The 27,047-nt window shown below is 38.3% G+C and overlaps 1 protein-coding gene and 3 long non-coding RNA genes across 4 annotated transcripts in view; 1 reads left to right on the forward strand and 3 right to left on the reverse strand.

The window, feature by feature from the left end:
• The window catches only part of LOC134801435 (uncharacterized), a 297,157-nt gene extending 274,743 nt beyond the window's left edge, over window positions 1-22,414 (reverse strand). The window contains exon 1 of the long non-coding RNA XR_010145668.1: window positions 22,306-22,414. This is a non-coding gene — a long non-coding RNA (uncharacterized LOC134801435). The remainder of the gene's footprint in view (window positions 1-22,305) is intronic.
• LOC134801430 (NACHT and WD repeat domain-containing protein 2) overlaps window positions 1-27,047 on the forward strand; it is a 91,123-nt gene that overhangs the window by 59,535 nt on the left and 4,541 nt on the right. Inside the window, exons 15-28 of the mRNA XM_063773985.1 lie at window positions 14,833-15,002; window positions 15,752-15,817; window positions 16,465-16,562; window positions 17,010-17,173; window positions 18,171-18,340; window positions 19,307-19,526; window positions 20,091-20,303; window positions 20,777-20,837; window positions 21,449-21,601; window positions 21,987-22,174; window positions 22,482-22,611; window positions 23,006-23,127; window positions 23,996-24,150; window positions 24,603-24,821. Coding sequence (XP_063630055.1) covers window positions 14,833-15,002; window positions 15,752-15,817; window positions 16,465-16,562; window positions 17,010-17,173; window positions 18,171-18,340; window positions 19,307-19,526; window positions 20,091-20,303; window positions 20,777-20,837; window positions 21,449-21,601; window positions 21,987-22,174; window positions 22,482-22,611; window positions 23,006-23,127; window positions 23,996-24,150; window positions 24,603-24,821 — 2,129 coding nt within the window. The remainder of the gene's footprint in view (window positions 1-14,832; window positions 15,003-15,751; window positions 15,818-16,464; window positions 16,563-17,009; window positions 17,174-18,170; window positions 18,341-19,306; window positions 19,527-20,090; window positions 20,304-20,776; window positions 20,838-21,448; window positions 21,602-21,986; window positions 22,175-22,481; window positions 22,612-23,005; window positions 23,128-23,995; window positions 24,151-24,602; window positions 24,822-27,047) is intronic.
• On the reverse strand, window positions 684-2,263 carry LOC134801553 (uncharacterized). The gene is made up of 3 exons (XR_010145691.1): window positions 2,221-2,263; window positions 1,661-1,708; window positions 684-988 (listed from the first exon to the last, which is right to left on the reverse strand). It is a non-coding gene; the product is annotated as an uncharacterized LOC134801553 (long non-coding RNA).
• LOC134801575 (uncharacterized) lies at window positions 5,333-7,368 on the reverse strand. The gene is made up of 4 exons (XR_010145697.1): window positions 7,329-7,368; window positions 5,975-6,016; window positions 5,608-5,634; window positions 5,333-5,411 (listed from the first exon to the last, which is right to left on the reverse strand). It is a non-coding gene; the product is annotated as an uncharacterized LOC134801575 (long non-coding RNA).

Genomic DNA, 27,047 nt, shown 5'->3' on the forward strand with positions numbered 1-27,047 from the left:
AGACGTTCGGGTAATTCTGTTTACATTACTTGCAACACAGGATAGCGCTGTCACATTTGACAATTCGGATCTAGATAACTTCATGCCCTGACCGTCATCCTTGTCGAACGCGTGTTAATTGTTATTTCCTTCTCGCTCAGTGTCAGCAGTCGCAGTGTTTTCCAAACTTTTCACGTCGTAAGCTTGGTAATTAATTTGTAACTGTGAATTAGTTTTTCAAACGTTTGTCTTGTATAGATAAATAAAGTTTAATTTAATACATTAGATTTGTTTTATTTTACTATGTTTCTACATGAAGAACTTAAAATTAATGCCGTTAAAATAATATTCACCGTTGGTTAAAATTATCCCACATTTTAAAGTTTGAGAACCTGTAAACAGCATGATGACGTAGGCCCGTGTCAGTTAGGTCATACGCGAATCTCGGAATAGAGTACCAGGCGGAGTATATTATTATACCATGGTCCACCCCAAACTTTTCCATACACTTTTCGTCGGGTAGTTGCACAAATCTCTGTTTTGACATTTTGCTGGGACATCAGTAGAGTCAGACCAAGAATAATCTGCAGCGGATTTGATAGCCCACGCAGTGAAAGTGTTATTTTAAACGTCAAACTATGACGTATGAATGACACTTGCACTGCGTGGGCTATCAAATCCGCTGCAGACTTTTTTTGGTCCGACTCTAGCCGCGACCACGACCAGTGAAACCTGTGTCGAAACGAAACGTCAGTAAATAAAGGTAATTGAATAAATTTCGCGTTAGACCAGTCTATAAATGTGAGTTATATGTAAAAGAAACAGTTTTAACAAAATGATCGAATTTAAACTTTCGTGAGATATAACGAACTTTAAGGTAATTTTACAATTTCACTTACGCGAAACACTCGTTGGAAATAAGCTTACAGTACCTATATCAAAATGTATATTCTTTAGTAAAATTTTCGTAACATACTTCTTGTGCTTTCTGTTCCTTTTCTGTACCATGCTGAAATATATTAATCAAATTTAGTAGCTTGATTACTCATTTTTTTATTTACTTTGAGTTTATAAACGGATAATAGATTCTTTATTCTTTATTCAGGCAAACACAAAGTATAAGTTTACAGCTCCAACCAAGACACTTGTACTGTTAATACATATAATATGTGGTCAGTATTATATAATTAAGAAGTAGACTTGTATTACACACATTATACACTTTTCGAATTATCTCTAGAATTAAACATATGTACTTATTATGTTAAGTTACATAGATGTCACATATTAAAGAAAAAGTGACGAAGCCCAGTGGCCAGTCCAGTGGTGAAGGCCGGATTCGAACCGGCGTCTATAGCTATCTGGGCTAACACCATGAACCCCTTGCCACACCAGTGGTTATGTGTGCCGGTCACCATAGCCTATGGACGCCTACAAAAACCTGTACACTCCTTTTTACAGAACCCTATTTTGTGGGGTAAAACTCTTAATTGTAAATGGATAAAATACTCTGGCACAGCTACTATTCAGGAGAAAAATGCGGCAATTTTAAAAAATGTAGGCGCAAAGGGTCTTTTTAAAAAAAAAGAATTTCGGGCCATTTTCTACTGACAATGTGGGTATGCCAGGGCGTATTTGCTATTTTCACTATTTATTATCGATTTTAGTGATAAGTACTTACCGTGGGCACAACATCCTCAATGATTGACTCTAATTTTGTACTCCCAATCTAAACAAACAAAAATTGTAAATTCAAAATATATTTATTTCAAGAAATACAGAAATTTCAAAACAAATTTAAATATTCAAAATATATTTATTTCAAAAAATACAGAAATTTCAATAAAAGCAGTACAGTGATCCCCACAAGGCTCAGCCTGTATCGTGGGAATCTTAGAGAAATACCGAATACTGACGTTGCGGCTATTATTTTAACAGAATAAATAATTAATATCAAAGCTACTACAATATAATTTTTTTTTATTATATGACTAATTATCCAACTAAGTGTTAAAAACAAATCAAAACAAGTTCTATTAGTATCTAAACTATAATTTATTACTAAAAACACAAATTAAGAATAATCTGAGTCTGAGATTTTCATGACACTGACTTTTTCCTACCTACATAAAAAAGTTCAGTAAAAAGAACATATTACGGTATTTAAGAAAAGAAAAAAAATTGCATGTGTATCACTATCCTAAAAAAAATTTTAAATCCATATTAATGACAAATACTTACCGCGGCCATAAATACGTTAATCTAAAATTATTCATTATTATATTAAATTTTTCTAATACATACGTTTCCAAAAACAAATAATATAAATTAAGGTTAAAGTATATAATTGTTTTCTTTGTAAACTGCCTGCACATCTTTCTTGTATCTACTATTTGAATCATTAAAATTTAATGTATTTATAAATGTAATGTAGGTACATAGTTATCGTAATATTGTAAAATATTACATACCAACTGAAAATAAAAACCAATAAATTATTCAGGTATTTTATAAAAAATACTCATTATAAAACTGTGTAGGTAGTTATTTGAAAATAAAGGTAAGTATACACATTTTTATACCTGTAGTTCCTCGTTAGTTATTTCTTGAACCTGTAAAATTCCAAGATTAAAACGGCACAAATAAAACGATATTTGTAAATAATTAAATCTTATAATAAAAAAAAATAGGTAAATTATGTCAATAACAAAAAAGTAAATTATGTCAAAAAAAACAACGGGTTGCACTCCGGAAGTGCCGGCAGAAGTGAAAACTCAATGACATTGCACAGCGCCGCTAAAGAAGTTTCCACTATGTATAATTGAGGTTAACGCCATCTAGCGTTATTTCGTCGCATTACTTGAAATCCCTAAGCACATCACTGTTAGTACTCGAGTTATAGTATACCAGTTGGAGGGAAACTCACTAGATGGCATTTAAATCAATAAAGAAAAACTCAATGACAAGTGACGTCACGTCTTACGTCTTACGCTCTCGCGAGTTTAACATTTTTTCCCCATCACAAAGAGTGCACAGCGCCGCTAGGGAAGTTTTCACTTCAATAAAAAATTTTTTTTTTGCTAATTACCTTTAAGCTTCCTAATAATGCGGAGAGTTTCGGTTTAAGTTCTTCCTGAAACGCGAACAAATATTATGAATACAATTAGCCGCGTGTTTTATTTAAGTTATTTATAATTGTTGGTTATTAAATGTAATTATTACACATATCGAAACTGTTTATATCATGGCATTTTGTGGTAGGAAGATTTAGCTATTTAGCTTTATTAGGTATGCCTAAGTATACCATTACATCCATAAAGATTGCATTTAATTTTGTAAGTCAATGATAGTTTTGAAAACTGAAAAGAAAAGAAAGTTTTCGAAAGGACGGGTGAAGATCGGGCAGCCAAAAGGGCCTACTTGGGTCGACCAACTGAGCGCCGTCCTGTTGGTCATCCTAAATACCGTTGGGCAGATAGAGTGGAGGAAGAGCTCGGCGTCGGCGATAGCTGGCGGGATACCGCTCTGGACCGAGCAAAGTGGCGTGCTCTTGTGTTGGAGGCCAAGACTCATTTTGGGTCACCGCGCCAACCAAATAAGTAAGTTTGTAATGATAGTTGAAAATACTCACGGCTAACTAAAAAATATAAGTCAATGGAGGTTCAGTAAACTATTAAAATAATCTTAATATATTTTATATTTCAAGAAAAATATGTATTATTTTTATTAAATTAGTTATTCAGTTCCACAGTCTCGGAGACAAGGTAAAGGTTTTCTTTGTGTTATTTTAACAGTGATATTTTACTTGAAAAGCATTATATGTAGTTACCTCGGGTGGTTGATGCTCGACTATTTCACTCGCCAACTGCAATTAAAACTTCATACTTAAAACAAGTTATACCAAACCTTAGAGGATATAACCAAACGGAGTAGCCATTAACAGGCGTTCCCCTCTGTCGAAAATAGGCGGCCAATGGTCAAACACATTGGATGTACTGTCGTTTATCTGACATGGCTATTTTTACGTTAGTGTATACATTTGACGTGCCCCTCCCCCGCAAAAATCAGCAATTTAGTACCGAAAATTACAGATATGGTACCAATGGTAAGTACCAAATAAATGCAATAGATTTCGGAAAGAGAACAGTCATGGAATCAACTGTAAGTCGGTCCTTACATACATAAACCGGGATAAAAATTACCCTTTATAGTTTTACGGGAGTTACATAAAATTAACTTACTTTATTCGCTCCTTCTACGTCACCTGTTGCCTGTCAAAAATATTAATTTACAAATTGATTCTAATATAAATAAATATGTTAACCACAGATCGACTTAGTCCTACCCAAAGCCCAATAGGGCTTATTTAGGGTAGGTACTAGACGACGTCATAATTATAATAATAATTATTGTATTTACCAATGAGAAATATTATTTGGTACAATGATTAATCCAAAATACCAAATTTTTCAGTTATTTCTTTGCCTGGAACAGAGACTTCGCAAAAATGACTCTAACATCTATTTACTACTTATTTTAAGTAACACAATATTATGTGTCATAACTATTGCATCACTATAATATGTATCTTTAGGTATTTAAATAAAAGTAAACAATTTTTACATTTTCGGGTAGTTATAACATTTATTGGTTAACCAACCAAATACAAAACCGCCTGGATCAGTCACTGAACGATCTGACTTTAACCTACATTATTTGATCATGTAATGTTTTCATCTACCCTCAACTGGGGTGACAAGGGTAGATATTGTTTACTTTTATTTAAATACCTAAAGATACAGAGTATGGTATAAATAAATAAAATAGGTCATTTTTACGCACATTGACTCTGTCGATTAAACAGCGTGAACAAATTGGAACCCAAAACAATATTAATTTTTCTTTTAACGACAAAAAAAAATTCAATGTGACTGCAATTACTTAATGAAAGTATAACGTATATAAGTTACTTACTGCCAGCTATGTAAAACAGATTTAAGGTTAAGAACATTTACTTCCATTGTAATGGGTGTTAGCAAAAAAGAAGTATAAATACATTATAGGTAGATACAATTCCACGCGAACGAAGTCGCGGGCAATAGTAGGTACATAACTCCGCTAACCGGCTATCTCATTGCGCTCCCAGCGCCCGGCGCGACGTGTAACAGTACGCGACGCGCGGCCTTCGTAAACGCTACTCATGCACTGTTAGTGCTAAAAAATGCTGACACAGGGTGTCCGTAATATGTGGCGCGAGTGACTAAAAATATAGGGACATTCCCTTTTTATTATAATGATTGTAAATAACTTTATTTCAACAATTCTGAGAGTAAAAACCATAAGAAAATACTTGAGTTAAATCGTTTTATTAGCTTAAATTTACTTACCTTTATTGTTTCAGATAATTTTGCAATGTCAGCTTCGCTGTCTTTCTAAAATACGATCACAACATACATTAATTAAATGATTTTTACTTTTAGGTTAGTAATTAAGTGTTGGTACAACGCGTTTCGGAAAATTTACAAAATGGCAAAACCATCTGGGAAACTCCAGAGATCTAAAGCTAACAGAGATAACAAATATTTTCATATCTTGCTCTAAACTTGACTAACTATTTTCTTGACTTACTGCAAAAGCTTCCAATTTTTTAATGTCCTGTAGTAATAAGATAATTAAAATTAGAATTTAGTAAATTTTATTCATTTCTTCGAAATAACTACACAATTTGTCTATATTAAAATAAATTAAATAACTTATAATTTTTTTTTAGTTACAGCCTAAAATTTAATTTCATATAAAACTTAAATTCAAATAAAAATTAAACATTAGAACTAAATCTTACCTTAAAAATTATATATAATTTAATTACATTAATTTGGTATGTTTCATGTAATCATGTATATTTCACTTGTATTTTTTTATAATTTTCATTCCTTTTGTAATGGGATAGTATAATTTGGGAATGTAGGTATGTATTGTATATATTTATACCTACCTCTGTTGTTTTTTGATCATGATCAATAATATCCAAGGCAATCTATAAAAGGACAATATTAATTTATTTTTACCTTCATAATAGCTGCTTTATTATTGATTAACAATTTGGGTAAAAAATACAAACTTAATACTTATTTATTTATTATATTTATCGTAGGTATTATTGTTTCTTATGTACATCCAACCGCAATATGGCGTGGCCACTTTACGTATCAATAAATTCATTAATATTGTGTTTATGAAACTCTGCAGGTCGATGTACGTATACATAGTTATATAAATATATCGCACTAAAAATGAGTTACATATATTATTTTTAAAATAAATATACCATCATAAAACGCTTAAGGTTTTTTGCTGATTGTTAAAGTTAATTTTAATGTTTACCAACTTTTAGAAATAAATAAGTAAAAATATTTATTATTTAAAAATTTGTATAAAACAAAAATCTTCTTGCAGAAATGCCATTTGATCCTATAGCACACTTGATTCGGTTAAGTTGTGTTCTAATATATGGGGAAGATAAACAAATTATAGCCAGCATTTTATGAATGTAGTATAATACCTTTGGGTATGGTGCTTTACCCACGCTAACGTCCCCTTCCCTCCCCCTGCCGCAACCCCCCCTTTTTGCATGAAATATGTCCCGGTTGACGGTTTTTATTAATTTTTGAGAAAAGTATTAGAATTAGGAATAAAGTGTCAAGGTAAGAAATAATCCTTAATAAATTCTAAACAAAAAAGGTTATATGCAACTTTTTGGTAAGACTCGCCATATTCATGTATTAACTTGTTGAAGTTCAATATAACATAGTACGTGATAATACTGAAAGAAATCTTATACGGAGAATAAGCTTGCAAGGTTATTCTCCGTGTAGGATTTCTTTCAGTACTATTACGTACTATGTTATATTGAACTTCAACAAGTTTTTCAACGGTTAAATTTTGTCGAAGTTCATCTAGCCATAACATGAATATGGTGAGTCATATCAAAAAAAGAATTTAACCCTTTTTGTTAAGAATTTAATAGGGATTATTTCTTTCATTGACACTTTTTTCCTATATTGTATACTTTCCCCAAAAAATTAAAAAAACTGTGAACCGGGACATATTTCATGCAAAAGGGGGGGGGGGGGGGTTGCGGCAGGGGGAGGGGAGGGGACGCTAGCGTGCGTAAAGCACCATACCCAAAGGCATTCATAAAAGGCTGGCTATAATTAGTTTTTCAAAAAACACAATTTGACCGAATCAATTACTAAAAGTTTTATACTCGGTTGTTTAGTCAAAAAATTATAAACGTATTGCCAAAATATTTGATATGGATTATGAGCAAAATATTTGAATGCATATACCTTCGCAGCCACTTTATCTCCCGTTCCAGGTTTGGTCATCTGTAAAGAATATAATTATTTCAATAAAAGCATCTTCCTCAAATTATTAAAATATGCATAAAGTTAAGAAATCAAGTGTTAAATATTATTACTTAATTAGATATGTTATTCATACGTAATTATAAATGGTCTCATCGGAAGATCAGCGCTGGAAGTCGCCAGCAACATGCTGAGGTTTTCATTTCGTGGCACTTTCTCTTTTTTATGTTTTTCTGTTCTGTATAAGTTTTTATTTTGTGTTTGTGCTCACGAATAAAATTATTTCTAACTAGCTGTGCCCGCGGCTCCGCCCGCGTGTAATTCGGTCTGTGTCAGTAAGCGGCTAATTTCTAATCCTAATTTCTCTCCCTCTCCCCTGGAGGCGGAAGTTGAAGTAAAGTTGACAGATGGATAATATGCTAGAGGACTGAAGTCCAGATAAAATATTTTACAATTAGGTACCACTAAATAAAACTACACTCCAAAATCAATAGTTTTATTCGCCCTTATTCAAATTTTACACGTGATTTAAACTTAGAGAATATAACCAAACGGAGTGGTCATTAACAGGCGTTCCCCTCTGTCGAAAATAGGCGGCCAATGGTCAACCGACGTTTATCTGACATGGCTATGTTTACGTTACGTGGTACACATTTGATGTGCCCCTCCCCCGCAAAAAACGCCAGACTATTTTGTACCGAAAATTATAGACATGGCGTCTCCGTTGGTTATATTCTCTATGGATTTAAACGACAGAGTAGTAGGTGAATATCGGACGATACAGTAAGGTATATGCGCGCGAGCGAAAGCGAAGAGGCCTGCCTGGCTAGAGCGCCACTTACCGTGGTCTTCTTCAGACTCCTGAGGAAGACCACGTGCCCCTTGTAACCTCAATGCGTTGCGAAACTTTCGCGAATGATTCGTTTTTTTTCGGGAAGGCATGGTAATGCGTATAAAATGCGAGTCCCAAATCGCTTGACTCCGCAAACGACCAGTCGGCCGGATTAAGATATTTTGATGCCCTAAGTATTTCTAGACCTTGGTGCCCCCTCTCCCTAGGGTCATCAATATTACATTGAATTTTTTTGGTAAATTGAGTGACGATCATTGCTGCATTTCAGCTGAGAATGGAAATCAGTCACATCATGTTATCACGAAAATTGACAGTGCCGCAGCAGTAACGTTGCAACAGAGTACCTAATGCTGCTGCAGTCGCCACCCAAATGTCACCTTTATCATAAATATGTTAGAATGTTATTGAAATCGCGAGCGAAGCGAGCGCGAAAATTTTTCGATATAAAAACGCAATTCGATAGACAGTTGTACATTTTTACTTTTAGTATGGAAATCAGTCACATTATTTTATCACGAAAATTTACAGTGCTGCAGCAGTAACGTTGCAACAGAGTAATGCTGCTGCAGTCCCCAGCCGAATGTCACCTTCATCATACCTTAGAAAGTTATTGAAAACGCGAGCGAAGCGAGCGCGAAAATTTTTCGATATATAAAAACGCAATTTGATAGACAGTTGTACATTTTTACTTTTAGTACGGAAATCAGTCACATCATTTTATCACGAAAATTGACAGTGCCGCAGCAGTAACGTTGCAACAGAGTACCTAATGCTGCTGCAGTCGCCACCCGAATGTCACCTTTATCATATCTCAGAAAGTTATTGAAAACGCGAGCGACGCGAGCGCGACAATTTTTCGATATAAAAAAACGCAATTTGATAGACAGTTGTACATTTTTACTTTTAGTGTGGAAATCAGTCACATCATTTTATCACGAAAATTGACAGTGCCGCAGCAGTAACATTGCAACAGAGTACCTAATGCTGCTGCAGTCGCCACCCAAATGTCACCTTTATCATAAACATCTTAGAATCTAATTGAAAACGCGATCGAAGCGAGCGCGAAATTTTTTCGATATTTTTTGGTGCCTTCTAGACATGGTGCCCTAAGCAAGTGCTTATTTTGCTTAAAAGGGTTAATCCGGCACTGCAAATGACAGAGGTCAATGTTTTTTTTTCAATGTACCCACCTTCGTGGCCATTATTAAGTGCTTAAGGAGGCGATACGTATGAATATGGATTTGATATGGATGCGATATAATTACGGTTAGGTATAATTCATGACGGAGAAAATAAATAATTTTATGTATACGCGTGTTGATATGTATGTTTATTTTACCACTAAGTAACTATGTAAACTCATTTTTAAATTTCTTGGTTACTTAATGTTTACTCAGCTCCCCAAAAGATGGCACTGTGCAATGAGGGGCAATTAATTTTGTTGTATTATTAATCAACACAATTATTCAATTAAATTTGTTGATATCCGTACGATTGATTGAAATTTTAGAAGAGGGGTCTTCTAAACTTAGAGTTAATTTGGCAAAATCCTTCCTCGGTGGCTTATTTATGTCAGGTCGTATTTAATTCAGTGCCATCTGTTAGTTTACCAGGGTACTCTATAGTGTTAGCACATATTTGAAAAAAGTTTGCCCCTCCTTCCTAAGTAGCGCCATACGATTCAGGGGCAAACTTAATTCAATCGTGTATTGTGGCTACCCCCCCTTTTAGGGGTTGAATTTTTATAGCCTATAACCTGGCCGGGGATTTTCTCGACAGATTAGTAAACTTTTCATCAAAATCCGTTCAGCCGTTTTCACGTGATGCGCGTTCAAATAAACAGACAAACAGATAAACAGATAAACAGACAAACAGACAATAATTCTAAAAACTGTTGGAACGCGTTCTGTTATCAATTCTAAGTATCCCCAGCCAACTTTTTTTCAAATATCTTCCATGTACAGACTTTCGACCCTCTTCAGCTTTATTATATGTATATAGATAGATTCTATTTCTATGTCTAAATATTTCTTGAAGCTACCTATCCGGAAAGTCAGGTTTTGTATATGTACTTACATGCGTAACGCACCAAAAAATTACAATATTATTACAAATTACATAATTATGCATAAATTTGACAGAGGGACATTTTCTTTTTTTTTTATTGTGACTGTAAATAACTTAATATCAACAATGTTGAGAGTAAAAACCATAAGAAAATCTCAAAAATAATAATTTTCAAAATCGCTCTTAGCCAAAAATAAAAGTCTAATTAATATACTTACAGATAGCTGTATACATAAAAACAATTTTATCTTATATTTGAATAAAACTTCTGTGGCACTGAAATATATTTAACACATTAAAATAGAATATTTAATTTTATGATATGGAAGCGCTGGTGGCCTAATAAGAGCGTGCGACTTTCAATCCGGAGGTCGCGGGTTCGAACCCCGGCTCGTACCAATGAGTTTTTCGGAACTTATGTACGAAATGTCATTTGATATTTGCCAGTCGCTTTTCGGTGAAGGAAAACATCGTGAGGAAACCGGACTAATCCCAATAAGGCCTAGTTTCCCCTCTGGGTTGGAAGGTCAGATGGCAGTCGCTTTCGTAAAAACTAGTGCCTACGTCAAATCATGGGATTAGTTGTCAAGCGGACCCCAGGCTCCCATGAGCCGTGGCAAAATGCCGGGATAACGCGAGGAAGAAGAAGATTTAATTTTATGATATCTACGTGAAAAATCTAATTATGTTTATTACGGTTTATGGTGCAATTAATGTTCTAAGGTTTTTATTTCATACATGCCTTTTTTAATATGTTCCGAATTTTGGGTACTTCTCGTTGTTGGCTACCCGGGTTGCCACTTCTGAGTGCCTGGGAAAGATTCAAGATTACCATTGTAAAAAAAGTAACATGTGAATTTTCTGTCCATAAAATTTAATGAAATATTTGGTTAATAGGTACTTCCGCAGTAATATTTAATGATTAATGATATTTAAAGAATTTAATATACAATTTTGGAAACAGAATTTGCCCATTTGGCTTTGTTTGGCAGACTCTGGCAGCGTTTCCCCGATGCATTGCGATGCTTAGGTTAACATTCCATTTCTGACCGCAGTTGCACTACTAGTACGAACGCGTCGGTGTTATTGTCAATTTCCATAGTAAAATGAATGGTAGTGCTGCTGTAGTTGGAAATGGACTGTCCTTTATTATGCGCGAGGAAACGGCCAGCTTTTCGGTCGCCAGTGACGTCGACCAGTCTTTTAGATGGCTTTTTCAAGAGCTGAAGAGCTAGATCTAGACCAAGACAATGGCATTTAGGGGTTTAGATTTAGACCAAAAAAAGTCTGCAACTATTTTAATAGCACACGCAGTGCAAGTGTTATTTTAAACGTCAAACTTCTATGAAATTATACCGTATAAATAACACTTGCACTGCTTATGCTATCAAAATAGTTGCAGACTTTTTTTGGTCTAACTCTAAACCCCTAGTGCCATAAAAATATAGGTCTAAAGTGTCTAAATGTACTTACTGTGAAATTAAGAAATTAAAAGGAGACTAAATCCCACTGTTACAACCTCCCTGACATTCACGAAATAATCAATATGAGAACTATTAGCCTAATAATTGTTTGCATTCCCGCTACAACTAAAGCTGCATATCATTCCTTGCCTAACCGTGTCGTGACGGCTTGCAACCGTTTACCGGATAGTGTTGTGACTGCTCCTTCGGTCAATGTGTTTAAAAACAGATTGGACAAGTGGCTTTTAAACAATAAGTTAGACTGATGTTACTTAGTGATGTGATATGACTTTACAAACTTTGAACTATATAATACTGGACACTGTGTGACATAGACTCATCAGCTAAATAGCTGCTCGCCTATAACTATACAGGGCGATTCATGAGACGTGAGCAGGACTAATCCTGCACACTCAGTAACTGATAATTGATCGATCACCATCGTATTTAGGTGAAATAACCACACTTTTACCTATTTTGTAATTTTTTGGTGAGGGCAAATTTAATTCTCTACAATCATGGTCACCCTACAAGACCTAATTAATAAACATAAAACTTCTTTAAACGTAATGACAGCATTTTGATTACGAAGAAAATAAACTGTCAAACTTGAGAGAGATACGAGTTTTCAAAAGTAACCAGACCGTGATGGCAGTGATGACATTCAATTTGACACAGAATATGGGTAGTTTAGTATTCTAATTTTAGGGTGACCATGCATGTAGGAAATAAATTAATAACTTTTTTTTTCAACGCGACTAACTAGAAAACTAACGTTAACCTCACTAATAATGATACGAAATTGTTGCTTATAATTTACGAAATGCGCAGTGTTAGTCCTGCTCACGTCTCCTGAATCATCCTGTATATAATTATATAATAATAAATTAGAAATTAAATATTCTTACTATTTTAGCATCGCGGCCAACAACTAAAAAGTCCGCAAAAATGCCCAGAGGCAGCAAGCACAGTAGGGACAAGTGCATGGTTGCAACGATGCTCGTGTGAATGATTAGATTGATTAGTCAATTATAAAACAATATGATCAAAGAACAATTAAGTGTAGAAGAGTTGGAAAGTCTAAGAAAATATTTGCCTCTAGTTTTGACAGGATCCGTGAATGTTGCTGTACGAACCCCATACATTAATTATGCGATAACAGGGGGTCTAGCCAGGATGACAATCTTACGTCTATAAACACCAATAGGTATTACTGCAATATATGTTCGGCCGCCAGAGTGCAGCACTAAGCTAGCTAGTAAACCATAGAGTAACTTATTGTACATATGTGTGCCTTAAACTGTTTTTTGACAGGTTTTCACAGATAATAAAATATGACATTGATGTATCAAGGCGGTTTGTTAACAAGGGCCTACCGGGAAACACGAAAATCTAAATGTTGTTATCTGCCTCTTTATCGCTCGAATATACAAGAGTGATAGAGAGGTTAGATAACGAAATTTAGATTTTCTTGTTTCGCGGTAGACCCCCAGATTGTGATGGATTGTGGTAGCAGCGCCCCCGTACGCAAAGTTTCGCAAAGCTGCTGCAAAAAACCACGTGACTATTATTCCCATGCATTATTTAAGTTTCGATTGGCGTTTTCTGTCAGCGATTGTCATATTGGCTAGGCTTTCCCGATCGTCAAAAGTTGACGTTTACTTTGACAATTCAGTTGCTTCTAAACTTCTAAACTGACGCTGGCACCGAACAGCGCCCTCTAGTCAGGTTGTTAAATGGAAAGGTTTTTTCAGAGACTTTAAACCTCTTCAACAATCAATACTCTATGTTTTCGATTAATCGGATGTTAGTCGCGATGTTACCGTGAAATAGACAATCAAATCAATTTGATCTTACTAATTAATAAAATTGAATAATTGCCAATCAACCAAATTTTAATAACTATAGATAACGCAGTGCATGACTGATTTCAATTTGAACTAAATGCATATTCAAATTTTAAAAAACCGGGCAAGTGCGAGTCGGACTCGTGCAGGAAGGGTTCCGTACCATAATGAAAAAAAAAACGGAAAAAAAAACGGTCACCCATCCAAGTACTGACCACGCCCGACGTTGCTTAACTTTGGTCAAAAATCACGTTTGTTGTATGGGAGCCCCATTTAAATCTTTATTTTATTCTGTTTTTAGTATTTGTTGTTACAGCGGCAACAGAAATACATCATCTGTGAAAATTTCAACTGTCTAGCTATCACGGTTCGTGAGATACAGCGTGGTGACAGACAAACAGACGGACGGACGGACGGACGGACGGACGGACGGACGGACAGCGAAGTCTTAGTAATAGGGTCCCGTTTTACCTTTTGGGTACGGAACCCTAAAAATCGTAACTGGATTTTCTAAAACAGGATCATGTCATATCAATAACAAATCAAGTTGATATTTTTGAAATCTATTCGCTACTTATGCACGCAACTCATGAAGTGAATGGCCAGTATTAATATCGGTTTCAGTAAATTTTCACGGATCTCTAAGACAACTTTTGAGTAGATATCTACCCTAAAGATATGTTAATAGTTTTATTTTAGGTAACTACTTATAGTCCTTCAGTACAACTAAAATACGGTCCAGTTTTTAACGTTGATTCTTAACGAACCTTTATAATTCGTACTCGTTACATTTGTTTTGGAGCTTAGATACTCTAATGCTCTTTCTATATCATATAAGTAGGTACTCAACATAATTTGAAAAACACTTATGCATATTTTACTGGAACTTGACTTTGGCCCATAGTTGTAATTTGTGGACTAAAGTTACCTGATTTTACGGTACTTAAATGTACGTTTCTAAATAAATTATATACCTGCCTATGTCACTTTATTGCACATAAACAGGTTTAGGTACATACAAGACAAAACAAAGTACAACATATTATATGTACAAAGGCGAATTTATCCCCAAAAGGGTTCTTTCAGCTAAACTTTAATTAATGTGTTTAACTTCCAAAAAAAGTCTACTAACATTTTACGTGACATCTACTCTTTATGAAAATGAACTGTCATTACCCTTGTGGGGATTCAAACCTAGGACCATCTCCTGGTCACTATCGAATAATCAAACATCTAATTATCTATTATGTCTACAGCATGGCCGTCTCCTGGTATTCCACGCTCTGGCTTACATCACAGCGGCCCGCAGCGGCCTCTCGGAGACCGAGCTTGAAGACCTGATCTCCTTGGATGACAAGGTGCTGGATGACGTGTACCAGTACCATCTGCCGCCGGTTAGAAGGATTCCACCTCTGCTGTGGACCAGGTACTCACGAGGGATCATTTTCAAAAGCATTACTCCCAGTAGTCCCAGTATTCCAAGCCCTCCTGCTTGGAATACTGGGATTACAAAATTACAAAATTAGGTCGGACACATTTTGAATGAATTCACTCAATAAGAAAACAGCAAGCTCTCAGTGGTTTCTCGGAGCTGAGCTTGAAGACCTGATCTCCTTGGATGATAGGGTGCTGGATGACGTGTACCAGTACCATCTGCCGCCAGTTAGGAGGATACCACCACTGCTGTGGACCAGGTACTCATGAGGGACCATTTTCAAAAGTATTACTCCCAGTAGTCCAAGTATTCCAAGCCCTGGTGGACAGCGAGTTATAAAATTGGGTCGGGCACATTTTGAATGATGAATTCAATAAAAAAACAGCAGGCTGGCAGTGGTTTCTTGGAGAGGGAGCTTGAAAACCTGATCTCCTTGAATGACAGCCTGAGTGGCCCACTGGTGGGCAAAGGCCTCTCCCTTTGATTTCCATGACTCCCGATTTGGTGTTTGAGCAGGGCCGTCTTAAACTATGCTGGGGCCCTTTTGGAAAGTACAGAAAGCGAATTAAACTAACATTTATAATGGGTAATCAAATATAATGTTACTGTCTGTCCTTCGGGGCCCCCTGAGGATGGAGGCCCTGGGCACGGGCCTCGTGTGCCCTTATGGTAAAGACGGTACTGTGTTTGAGACTTAGAACTTTAAAGAGGTATTTTTCTTCGATTTTTTCTGTTCCCAGGATCCGCAATGATCTCCCAAACTACTTGTCCGAGAGAGAGGCCGACGGTGTCTCTGTTATGAACTGGTAGGTAACTAATAATTTTATTTCAGACACCTATATCAAATGTATATTGTTTGTTATTTTGAAGTTTTTGCCATTTTGGTGTGAGCCATTAGTAATTATAATAAGCCCATCGTAGTAGTAGGTACGTTGTTGTATTCAGATTGTCAAAAGATTGTCTCTCAATAATCAGTGCTATACAGTCGCGGTGGTCGAAACCGGCCAGGACGGTATGATGAAGACGTTGTTGTGTATGTGGAAGCCACAGAGTGGTGGAAGCTTACTTTTAGACACACTTCCAAACGTTTGATTGATATCAAATTTGATAAGGTCCAGCTGATCTGATGATGGAAACTTAAAGTAGCCATAGGATAAGCTGGTATCAAAATCGTTAATGGTCAAGCTATTTTAAAGTATCACTACACCTTATAAAACAAAGTCCCCCGCCGCAACTGTCTGTTTGTGTGTATGTATGTTCGCGATAAACTAAAAAACTAGGTACTAGTTAATCGGATTTTCATGCAGTTTTCACCTTTCAATAAAGTGAATTCTTGAGAAAGGTTTAATTTGTTAAGGTTTTGTGACCCGTGCGAAGCCGAGACGGGTCGCTAATACGTACTTAAGCGTATTTTTGGGCTGAATATAGTTATAAACACTGTTTTCTTTAACAGGTACCACCGGCAGTTCCGAGACACCGCTCGCGAGCGTTACTTCAAGAACATGAATATGGCCATGTACTTCCATTCTATGATTGCTGATTATTACCTCGGTATGTATTACTTATGTCCTCTGGTCTATTCTTGTCGAAACACTCGAGATCCATATGAATTTTAGGGGGTTTGGTATAATTCCATTTGATTTTGCCGTATTATTTATTTGGTTTTATCTTAAAAATTACCTTAGAAGACCACGTCATAATATGTCATATATCAGGAAATTACTCTCTATTAAAATACATTTCCACCTCACCAACTTCACCTACCTATGGTCCTTATGATTTGAAAGACACCCTCGCACATAGGCACATATAAAAGCACCGCGAGTAGCTGATAAGACCAAATCAGGAAGGGTTTCCTGACTTGGCAATAAAGATTTGGTGAGACATCAGTAGGTATGCTACAAGACATCAGTAGGTATAAGTACCTATAAGAATTACTACTGACGGCTGATCTTTTGATAGGAATATCCATAATTGATTTTATGTATCCTTTCTCAGGTATATGGGGCGGAGGCAACCCCAAACCTTTCAAATACACAGAAATCCAACGTCACCGTTTCAACCTGGCTGATCGCGAGGGTGTGGCCGACAGGAAGGTGCCTCTACAGCCTCTGGTCTTCACGTCAGCTGATGGGTCTACCAAGAGATACAATCTGAGAAAGGTAAATGAAGTTAAACCAACGTCACCGTTTCAACCTGGCTGATAGCGAGGGTGTGGCCGACAGGAAGGTGCCTCTACAGCCTCTAGTCTTCACGTCAGCTGATGGGTCTACCAAGAGATACAATCTGAGAAAGGTAGATGAAGTTAATCCAACGTCACCGTTTCAACCTGGCTGATCGCGAGGGTGTGGCCGACAGGAAGGTGCCTCTACAGCCTCTGGTCTTCACGTCAGCTGATGGGTCTACCAAGAGATACAATCTGAGAAAGGTAAATGAAGTTAAACAAACGTCACTGTTTCAACCTGGCTGATCGCGAGGGTGTGGCCGACAGGAAGGTGCCTCTACAGCCTATGGTCTTCACGTCAGCTGATGGGTCTACCAAGAGATACAATCTGAGAAAGGTAAATGAAGTAAAACCAACGTCACCGGTTCAATATGGCTTTCCAAGAGGGCGTGGCGTGATAGAAAGGTGCCTTTTACAATAGCCTTTACCCTGATTACAATAGTTGTTTCTTGCGAATCTCGATCAGAATACTTACCTATAACTTACGCGGACGGACATTATTAATTCATTTCGGTTGACATTAGGAACACAAGCATGTACAGGTTTTTTAAGACAACAGCTTTGATCATTCGTCTCAAGTTAGTACCTCATTACTGAAAGTTTAATAAGTACCTAGTTGTATCGGAAGTTTTACAAAGTTTTAACCTCTCAAAATTCAGAGGTATTTTAACTTATAGAATTCAATTCCAATCTAAGTATTTTCAGACTCGATTTCGCATCGGTGGTACCTCTTCTTCTTCAGTCGGTCCCTCAATCGTGACATCATATCCTTCTGTTGAATACCAAGTTCCTCCATAGAGTTCTGTTCTGTTCCTAGCCAAGCGCATGGCCTCGTGCAGTTTTAATTGCATAGGTGCCGTAATTTGAGCACGGTAGTACATAAGTACTTGATATTTAATTAACCACCATGATTGCTATATTTTAACTGTTTACAGTTTGGCGAGCTGCCCTTCCACCTGGTCCGCTCCAAACGCTTTACTGACCTCTACGCCGAAGTACTTTTCAATTACGAATGGCTCCACGCCAAACTCAACTGCTGTCCGCTGCAAGCTGTTCTAGCGGACTTCGAAGACGCCAAGCTGCATGTGAACAAAGATGCCGTCAGGTTAGCATATCTTAGGTTAATCAGAAAATTACGTTACCTACACGAAACTGAAGTTGAACAACTCATAGTTACTGGCAATGTTGATGGCAAACGACCTAGAGGCCGTAGCCCAACAAGGTGGGCAGATCAAGCCCGTTCAACCGTGAACACCGAACTGCACGTCGCGCTTCACGATGCCAACAACAGGCACAGATAGCGGGACACCGTCATAGAAAAGCTGATTCCACAGGGATTTCACGACCCTCAGCGATGAGGAACATGACGAGAGGAGGAGGACACAAAACTGTAAATAAATAGTGGGAAGTTCTGAGCCGAATGCTACAAGTTATAAAGCTACGAGTTACATTCCATCAACGTCGAAAATTATGGTCTTAAATATGTCTTTTGACGTGGACATCTTAATTGTACTTATCTTACTTATTCGAACGGTTTAGGGGGAGGGAGGGGTCAAGAAAATGTGACATGTTGTGACATGGGGGAGGGGGGAGTCACAAACATTGTTATATGTCACTTTAACTCCATCAGTAACCGAAAATTAATTTATATTTTTTTATTCGCTGTACAGTTAAATAATGAGATTTTGGATGTAACTTTCGTTGTGTTATACAAAATTACTAATATTTATATATCAAAAATATTTTTTTATTAAAAAAATAATGCCGACTTAATATTGTCGATTTCGTTGAAAATAAAATTGCCTAAAATGTGACGTCATACCGGGGGGGGGAGGGGTTCGCAAAATGTTACCAAGTGTGACAAGGAGGGGGGGAGGGGTAAAAAAACCTAGAAATTCGTGTGACGTAATTAATGGATGATCCCTTTTATTTGCAAAGCTGCGATAGCTGTTAGAAAAGGTTTCTTTAGTTAGATACTAAAACACAGCTTCGAAGATACGGATGTTGAATGCTCAACGATGTGATGGGTTGGACTACACGGTTACCGTCTCACACCCATATTATCTTCCAGAGAACTGATGCTAGTAGCCGACGCCCTCCGCCTCGGCGGGGCCATCCTAGGCACCTACCCCGACATGTTGGCCCCCCAACTAGTCGGCAGACTCCTCCCCGAAGCCCCCCACAACCCGGCCGTCGCGTCACTGTTGAAACAGTGCCATGATAAAGGAAAGAACCACTGCGCGTTGCTGCCCTCGCATCACTGTCTGCACACTCCTGGGGGTCCTTTGAAGGTAAGGATCTTTCTATTCATCTATTGGGGTGTAAAGTTACATAAGTATTGGGCGAGGTTGCTATTCTCTTTGATAAATTGCGTTGCTATCATTGCCGCATGGCTGTCGCAGGAACACGAATAGGTACCTATACTACCTATAGTTAAAAATAAAACCGGCTAAGTGCGAGTTGGACTCGCGCACGAAGGGTTCCGTACCATTACGCAAAAAACGGCAAATCACGTTTATTGTATGGGAGCCCCACTTAAATATTTAGTTTATTTTGTTTTTAGTATTTGTTTTTAAAGCGGCAACACATACATCATCTGTGAAAATTGCAACTGCCTAGCTATCACGGTTCATGAGATACAGCCTGGTGACAAACAGACAGACGGACGGACGGACAACGGAGTCTTAGTAAAATGATCCCGTTTTTACCCTTTGGGTACGGAACTCTAAAAATTAACAGTGCTCCCTAAACTATAGTCTGTTTACTTTTATATAAATACCTAAAGATACAGAGTATAAGCCTGTATATTTTTAAATATGTTAAGACGATTACTCATATCACTTTCTCCGTTCCAGTACTCCCTAGAAGGCCACCAGTTCGCCGTCTTCGCGTTCCGCCTCTCCTCCGACAAGCGCTACGTCGTCTCCATCTCCAGTCGAGTGATCTCCTGGGACCTGGCCACCTCGGACCTGGCCAGGGACCTGTGCCCGCAGCTGGAAGGCATCATGCAGAACTTGGAGCTGTCCCCGGATAATAAGTGGGCTGCTGCGTCTACTAATAACTCTGTGGTATGTAATTTTATTTATATGTACGGTTCTTTAAGATCGAACAAGAAAAGTACATCTAGGACACACTGTACATCTTTAATCAATTTTTTTTGTCTGGGAAAGAACGATCTTACAGGGGTCGGAAACCGGTATTTGCTCCATACAAAAATACCGGTATTATTCAGTTCTTTTTCGTTCTTTGGTTTATTATTTCATTTTTAATTGAAGTATCTTATAATACAAATACTACTTAAATACAGTCTTACGTAAAGAGCATAAAATAATTCAAAATATTGGTGATTTCGGGGTTTTTTAAAAATACCGAATCCGAGCCCTGCCATCTTAGCTTATTGTTTCTTTTTTATATTTTGTAACTTCAATGGTCTTATTTTTTCTTTTAACAACTTTTTACAACTTGTATTTTGTCTAAATCAACTCGCACGAATTATATATAAGAAGTTACCAATATTCTAAATGTAATACATTTATTTTAGTCTATGCTGCTGAATATGCTGACCAGTGAATACGTGACGATCGAAAATCCACTGGACGAAGGTAAAGATACAAACATATCCGAAAATCATTCCAATTTTTCACCACCTGATGGGCTCAACTCACCAAAAGCACGATGCTGAGATAAAACCAACCCAAACGCGATGAATGTTTCGTTTCTTGTTGTTGCTTGTTTTAATTAATTACAGAATAAAGATCTAGAAGGAACCAAACTAAGCCAAGATTGTGGAAGTTTGAAACTTTGCAGGGTTAGCTAGCTTAGAGGTATCATCATCTTCCTCGCGTTATCCCGGCATTCTGCAGTCTGGGGTTCGCTTGGCAACTAAACCCGAGAATTGGAGTAGCACTGACGAAAACAACTGCCATCTAACCTTCCAACCCAGAGGGTAAACTAGACCTTGTTAGGATTTAGTCCGGTTTCCTCACGATGTTTTCCTTCACCGAAAAGCAACTGGAAAATATCAAAGGATTATTTCGTACATAAGTTCCGAAAAACTCATTGGTACGAGCCGGGGGTTTGAACCCACGACCTCCAGATTACAAGTCGCACGCTCTTACCGCTAGGCCACTAGAGCTTCCTAGGCCACCAGCGCTTCTATACTGTTTTATTTTAATCTCGCCATCTGCGACTAATTGAATTCTTCTATGTTCAGGAGAGACAGTCCGCGGCGTATCAGTTCTCAACCATCACATGTTCATATACGGGCCAAACTCCTGGGTCCGGTATTCCATGCGAGGAGAGCACCAAGAGACCCTGCCGGCCCCGGATCCGGCACCGTACGATGACGTCACCTGGGAGATACTTTGTAAGTATATACCTACCATTTGTAATTGTAAACCATATCCTCTCGGGGCTCAAAATTCTAATACTAGTACAAATTACCTGCAATGAAATTTGAGTTTAAAACAAATTTTGATTGCTTATCGTAATAAATGTTTATATAAATAACGTACTTGGCAAGTAAAACACTCTAGAACAGAAACGTATTACTTTCTGCACACTTCATAGAACAACAATGAGTCACTAAAGTATTTGCACAAATTAAATTATTTCAGAAAAATATTTTAATTTTAGTTTATAACAATGAGTCACTTTTAGAGCATGAGAAATAAAAACAATCTTTGTACGTCTGCTCGTGTATGCCTCTTTTATTCCTTCCTTTTGAACTTGGTTTATTTCACTGTCTAAAGCCATGGAGTTCCGTGACCTGGACAACTTCCAGCTGATCATGTGGAGCGGAGACCTGGACGAGGACCGGCTGCTGGTGCACTACAAAAAAGGGGGGGAGTGGGTGAAGCCGCTGAGGTGCAGAGGTGCTCTGGCCTTTAACAAGGGATGGAATAGAATATATGCCAGTGATCCAGAGAGGGGGTATCAGGTATGGTCTAGTTTTTTTATACTACGTCGGTGGCAAAACAGCATACGGTCCGCCTGGTGGTAAGCAATCTCCGTAACACATGGACGCCTGCAACTCCAAAGGTGTTACATGCGCGTTGCCGACCCTTACACTCCGCACCTTCGTTGAGCTCTGGCAACCTTACTCACTGGCAGGAACACAACACTATGAGGTCTATGAGTAGGGTCTAGTGTTATTTGGCTGCGGTTTTCTGTAAGGGTGCATTTCGTTATAAATTACGTTTAGTATTTATATTTTTGTTAATTAATATTTAGCAATTTATTGACAGATTTCAATCTTCGAGCTAAATGAGGAACAGCTTTGCTGGGAGAAGATACAGGAGCTGTATCATAAAGAAACTGATACTGCTGAAGCGATGCTTCAGCTAAAACGAGGGAAGAAAGACAGAATGCTTCTAGGTGAGTTGTTGAGTTTATTAACTTAAGACGCTGCAAATACATTGAGTTATTACTATGGAGAAGCCATACCAAATAATGAAATTGTCTCAATCACAACCTGTGCCACGCGACCAAAAACATCGTAAACGCCGTAAAATTCATAGCGCTTACGCGTTTAGGTCGCGAGATTCACGCTCCGCTTCTATGGTTTGTTGTCAAAACAACATCAACTCATGGCGCAAAATACTGGTTCTCTGTTCCGGTTCTATACGTTAGTAATAAGTAATAATAGTTAATGTACAAATACAAATTTCTTTTGGGAATCAACATAGTTCCACAGTAGATTCAATAAGGTTAAGTAAATGACGATATTATTAGTTATTATCAATAATATTAATTTTCTAATGCCTTTCAGCTACAACAACATACAGCTTCGTGGTGTGGGATTTCGATAGCAGGATCGACAGGTCCAAACACGTCGACGACAGCAAGAAAAAGAAGAAAGATGATGACGACAAGAAAGAAGAAGACGAAGAAGTAAATAAGTTTACATCATATCTATCCATGAATCTAGTATTTTAACTGGATAAGGCATGATGGGTGGGGGATATGAGCGAACGGGATAGTCTTATGTATCTTTCAGTAGGAGTAGCAGCGAAAGCGCTATTATTGTTGTCCTTGTCACAGTCTCACTTTTTTTTTATTCCCCACCATAAATTATGGGTTATGGTGGGCAACAAATAAATTCGACCAATCATAGTGTCGCATTGCCTATGTTTTGTCCCTTACGGAGGCACGCGTATACCACTTCTATAGGATCCTACCTTCTATGTATCTATCTGGATCTGATGAAAGAAAATTTGGAAGAACTCTCCAAAATATTCATATTAATTGGTCTTTTAGTAATTTGGGTATTTTTGAAATAACGCATGTATTATTGCAAGCGTGCAACTGCCCACCTTGGTGACGCCAATATATTGAGATTTGTTAAAGTAGAACTGCTGCGTTAGGCGTAGAGACTCTGGGACCGTGGGGGCCTAGTGCAAAAAGCCTTTTTAAGGAAATATCACAGCGCCTCATTGACACCTCAGGTGACCGGAGGGCTGGCAGCTACCTCGGCCAGAGGATAAGCCTGGCCATCCAAAAAGGTAACGCTGCCAGCCTTCTGGGCACCATAACGCATGAAGGTGACCTGGGGAGCATTTTTTACTTATAAGTTTAGTTTAGGATTTGTTTTATTTTAGTTTTAATTTTAACGTTTAGTTTCTTGTGTTGATTTTGGTTCTTATTTCTAACTTTATATCACTGGTGATAAAGACTATAAAATATTAGTGAAATACTTATGTTAAAAGCCGGTACTTTTTTGGGTAAGATTAATTCAATTAATTTCATGTTTTTCCTACAGGAAGAGAAAATAGATGATGAACCGGAAAAGGATATGTCTCTGGAAGGCATCGTGCTCAAACTTCCTCACACCATCCGTAATATTTCGACCAAAATGACTCTCTCCAACTCCTTTATGATCAGCAATAACAACACTTATGCTGTTGCTGGCGTCAGGTAACTTGACTAACCCTCATCTCTGTATCTCTCTCTCTCTCTCTCTCTCATTCTCTATTTGGTGTCAGTCTAATCAGATCTAAAGTTCACCTACGGAACAAATACAGAAAAACATCATCTCTTTCAACGTAAAACATAATTCGCGTAAAACATAATTTTACAATGATTGAGACGCGTTTTGCTGAGCATAGGCCTCTCTTCTAGTACGCCACTTGTAACGGTCCTGAGCTAATCTCATCCAGAAGTGGCCCGCAATCTTCCGGATGTCGTCCATCCAACGAGCCAACGGGCGCCAGGCGCTTCTTTCATCCGGAAGCGGCCACCATTCTCTTAACACTTTAGTCCACCTGCCATCACTCTACCTAGCAACATGTCCCGCCCAACTCCATTTTAGTTTGGTAATGAAAATCTTCTTAAGCCGGTTTTACTATATCTTCACATCGCATTCACAGAAAAAGTCTCTACGTCTGGAGCTTAGAAACCACGAAACTAATCAAAGTATTGGACGCGCACTTCGGCCGAATTGTCCAGTTGGAGCCCCTGGCTGTGGGCAGCTGGAACAACGTCATCACCTCCTCCATCGACAGGACTGTCAAGATCTGGAACATTGACAACATCTTCGAGCAGGTCCACAAGATCGATCGGCAGGAGTTGCCCATTGATGCACAAAGGTCAGACTCATATGGCAAGAGTAGCGTATTTAACTACTAGTCAAATCAGTTTCTTTTTTCGAACTGTCATAGCGATTTTGCTACTATGGAATTTATATGAAACACTAGCATGTGACGTCACAATCAAATTACCTACTCTTTATAGTTTTATACGGGTTTTGAAATAGAAATTGTGTTTAAAAATAACTGCTGTCTACGTTTCTCTATTAATCTACTGGTGATTTATTTCATGCATGGTGTAAAATTATTAATTTAAATAATAAACACAGTCAAATACCCTGTTGCAGGTGTCTGTCTGTCATTTTACAGAAAGACGTTTATATAAATAAATAAATAAATAATGGCAAGGAAACATAACTCAAGGTCATATTTCGCGCCTAGATCTATATTGAACTAAGGACTACTAATCACGCTAAGTCCCCCGCCGCGTCCGTCCGTCTGTATGTATGTATGTTCGCGATAAACTCAAAAACAAAAACTGAACGGACTTTCATGCGGTTTTCACCTATCAATAGAGTGATTCTTGAGGAAGGTTTAGGTGTATAAATCTAAGGTTTTGTGTAACCCATGCGAAGCCAGAGCGGGTCGATTTATTTATTTATTTATCGTATGGCATTATACACTGTGTTTTTAAATATTAACATGCATATCATTACTTAAATTTAGCATTCCGTAAGTAGTCGATAGCGTCGCTCGTGAGGTCTTTGAAATCCATGGGTGACCCGTCATACTTGGTTATGGGGCATTCGAAAACCATGTGGTGCACGGTTTGTTTAGGGTCTCCGCAGTCGCATTTCTCAGCGTCAGTCCAGCCCCATTTTTTACGCAGGTAGGCGCAGTGACCTATTCCGGTTCTTATACGATTTAAGGAACACCAGATACTACGGGCCTCTTTGAAACCACGCGGGAATTTACGGGGATCGAGGTGAAATAGATCTGCGGTTTCGTCTTTTGCTGCCCACTCCTCTATCCAGGCGGTTTGGACGTTCCAATCAGTCGAGGGCTCGTGCACGAGTAAGGCTGGTGGATTTCGGGACTTAAGTCTTGGCGATCTGAAAGTTCTTAAGTCTGTATTAATGGGCAGGTCGGGCCTTGCACGAATTTTGTCGACTTCTTTTTGGAGGTGTTGGCGGCGTCGGAGGTGTGGTGGGGCAATGCTGCTGAGAGCCGGTAACCAGTGTCCAGGAGTTGGTTTCATGCACCCGGTAATTAGCCTCATGGTGTGGTTAAGTTGGCTGTCCACGTTTTGGGTGTGGGCACTGTTTATCCACGTAGGGGCACAGTATTCTGCTGTAGAGTAGACTAGAGCCAAAGCGGTCGTTCTTAAGCAGTCCGCGGACGCTCCCCATGTGGTGCCCGTTAAGTTCTGAAGTATGCTGTTTCGGGTTCTCAGTTTGGCTGCGACATTCTGCATGTGGGCTTTATATGTCAGACTTCGGTCCAGTGTGACTCCAAGATATTTTGGGTGAGGGTTGTGGGTCAGGACTGTGTCACCAAATCGGATGTTGAGTTCTCTGCTGGCTAGGCGGTTGCTGAGGTGGAAGCAGCACACTTCGGTTTTGGATCCATTTGGGCGTAGGCGCCATCGGGCAAAGTAATCCTTCATAGTGGAAAGATCCTGTTGCAAGGTGCGTTCTGTCTCCTCTATACTTCGATCTTGTGAGACGAGGGCAAGGTCGTCTGCGTAGGCAAATTTTCTCGACCGGGTATCCGGGATGTCATGTATATAAAGATTGAATAATATGGGGGCTAACACCGATCCTTGAGGTAATCCGTTATAAGAATACTTGAAAGGGTCTGTTGGTGAGGGCGTCTTCTATTATTCTGTATATCCTGATACAAGGGACGACTTTCAGTAGTTTAAACAGCAGTCCTTGGCGCCAGACGGTATCATATGCGGCGGTGAGGTCTACGAAGGCCGCGGAGGGGACTTGAGATTTTCGTCAAAGCCCTTTTCTATGTGCGTGGTTAACGCCAGGACTTGATCGTTACAGCTGCGGCCAGGGCGGAATCCCGCCTGCTCCTGAGGAATTTGCGCTTCGATTGCTGGCGCGATTCGGTTGTAGAGTACTCTCTCGAAAAGTTTGTATGTCACACTCAAGAGTGCAATGGGTCGGTAGCTTTCAGGATCATCCGCTGGTTTTGCCGGTTTCAGTATTGCGGTTATTTTGGCATATTTAAGCGGGGCAGGGATTTTTCCTGACTCAATCATCTTCGTGAAGAATG

The sequence above is a fragment of the Cydia splendana genome, chromosome 22, assembly GCF_910591565.1.
Source record: "Cydia splendana chromosome 22, ilCydSple1.2, whole genome shotgun sequence".
Taxonomy (NCBI): Eukaryota; Metazoa; Arthropoda; class Insecta; order Lepidoptera; family Tortricidae; genus Cydia; species Cydia splendana.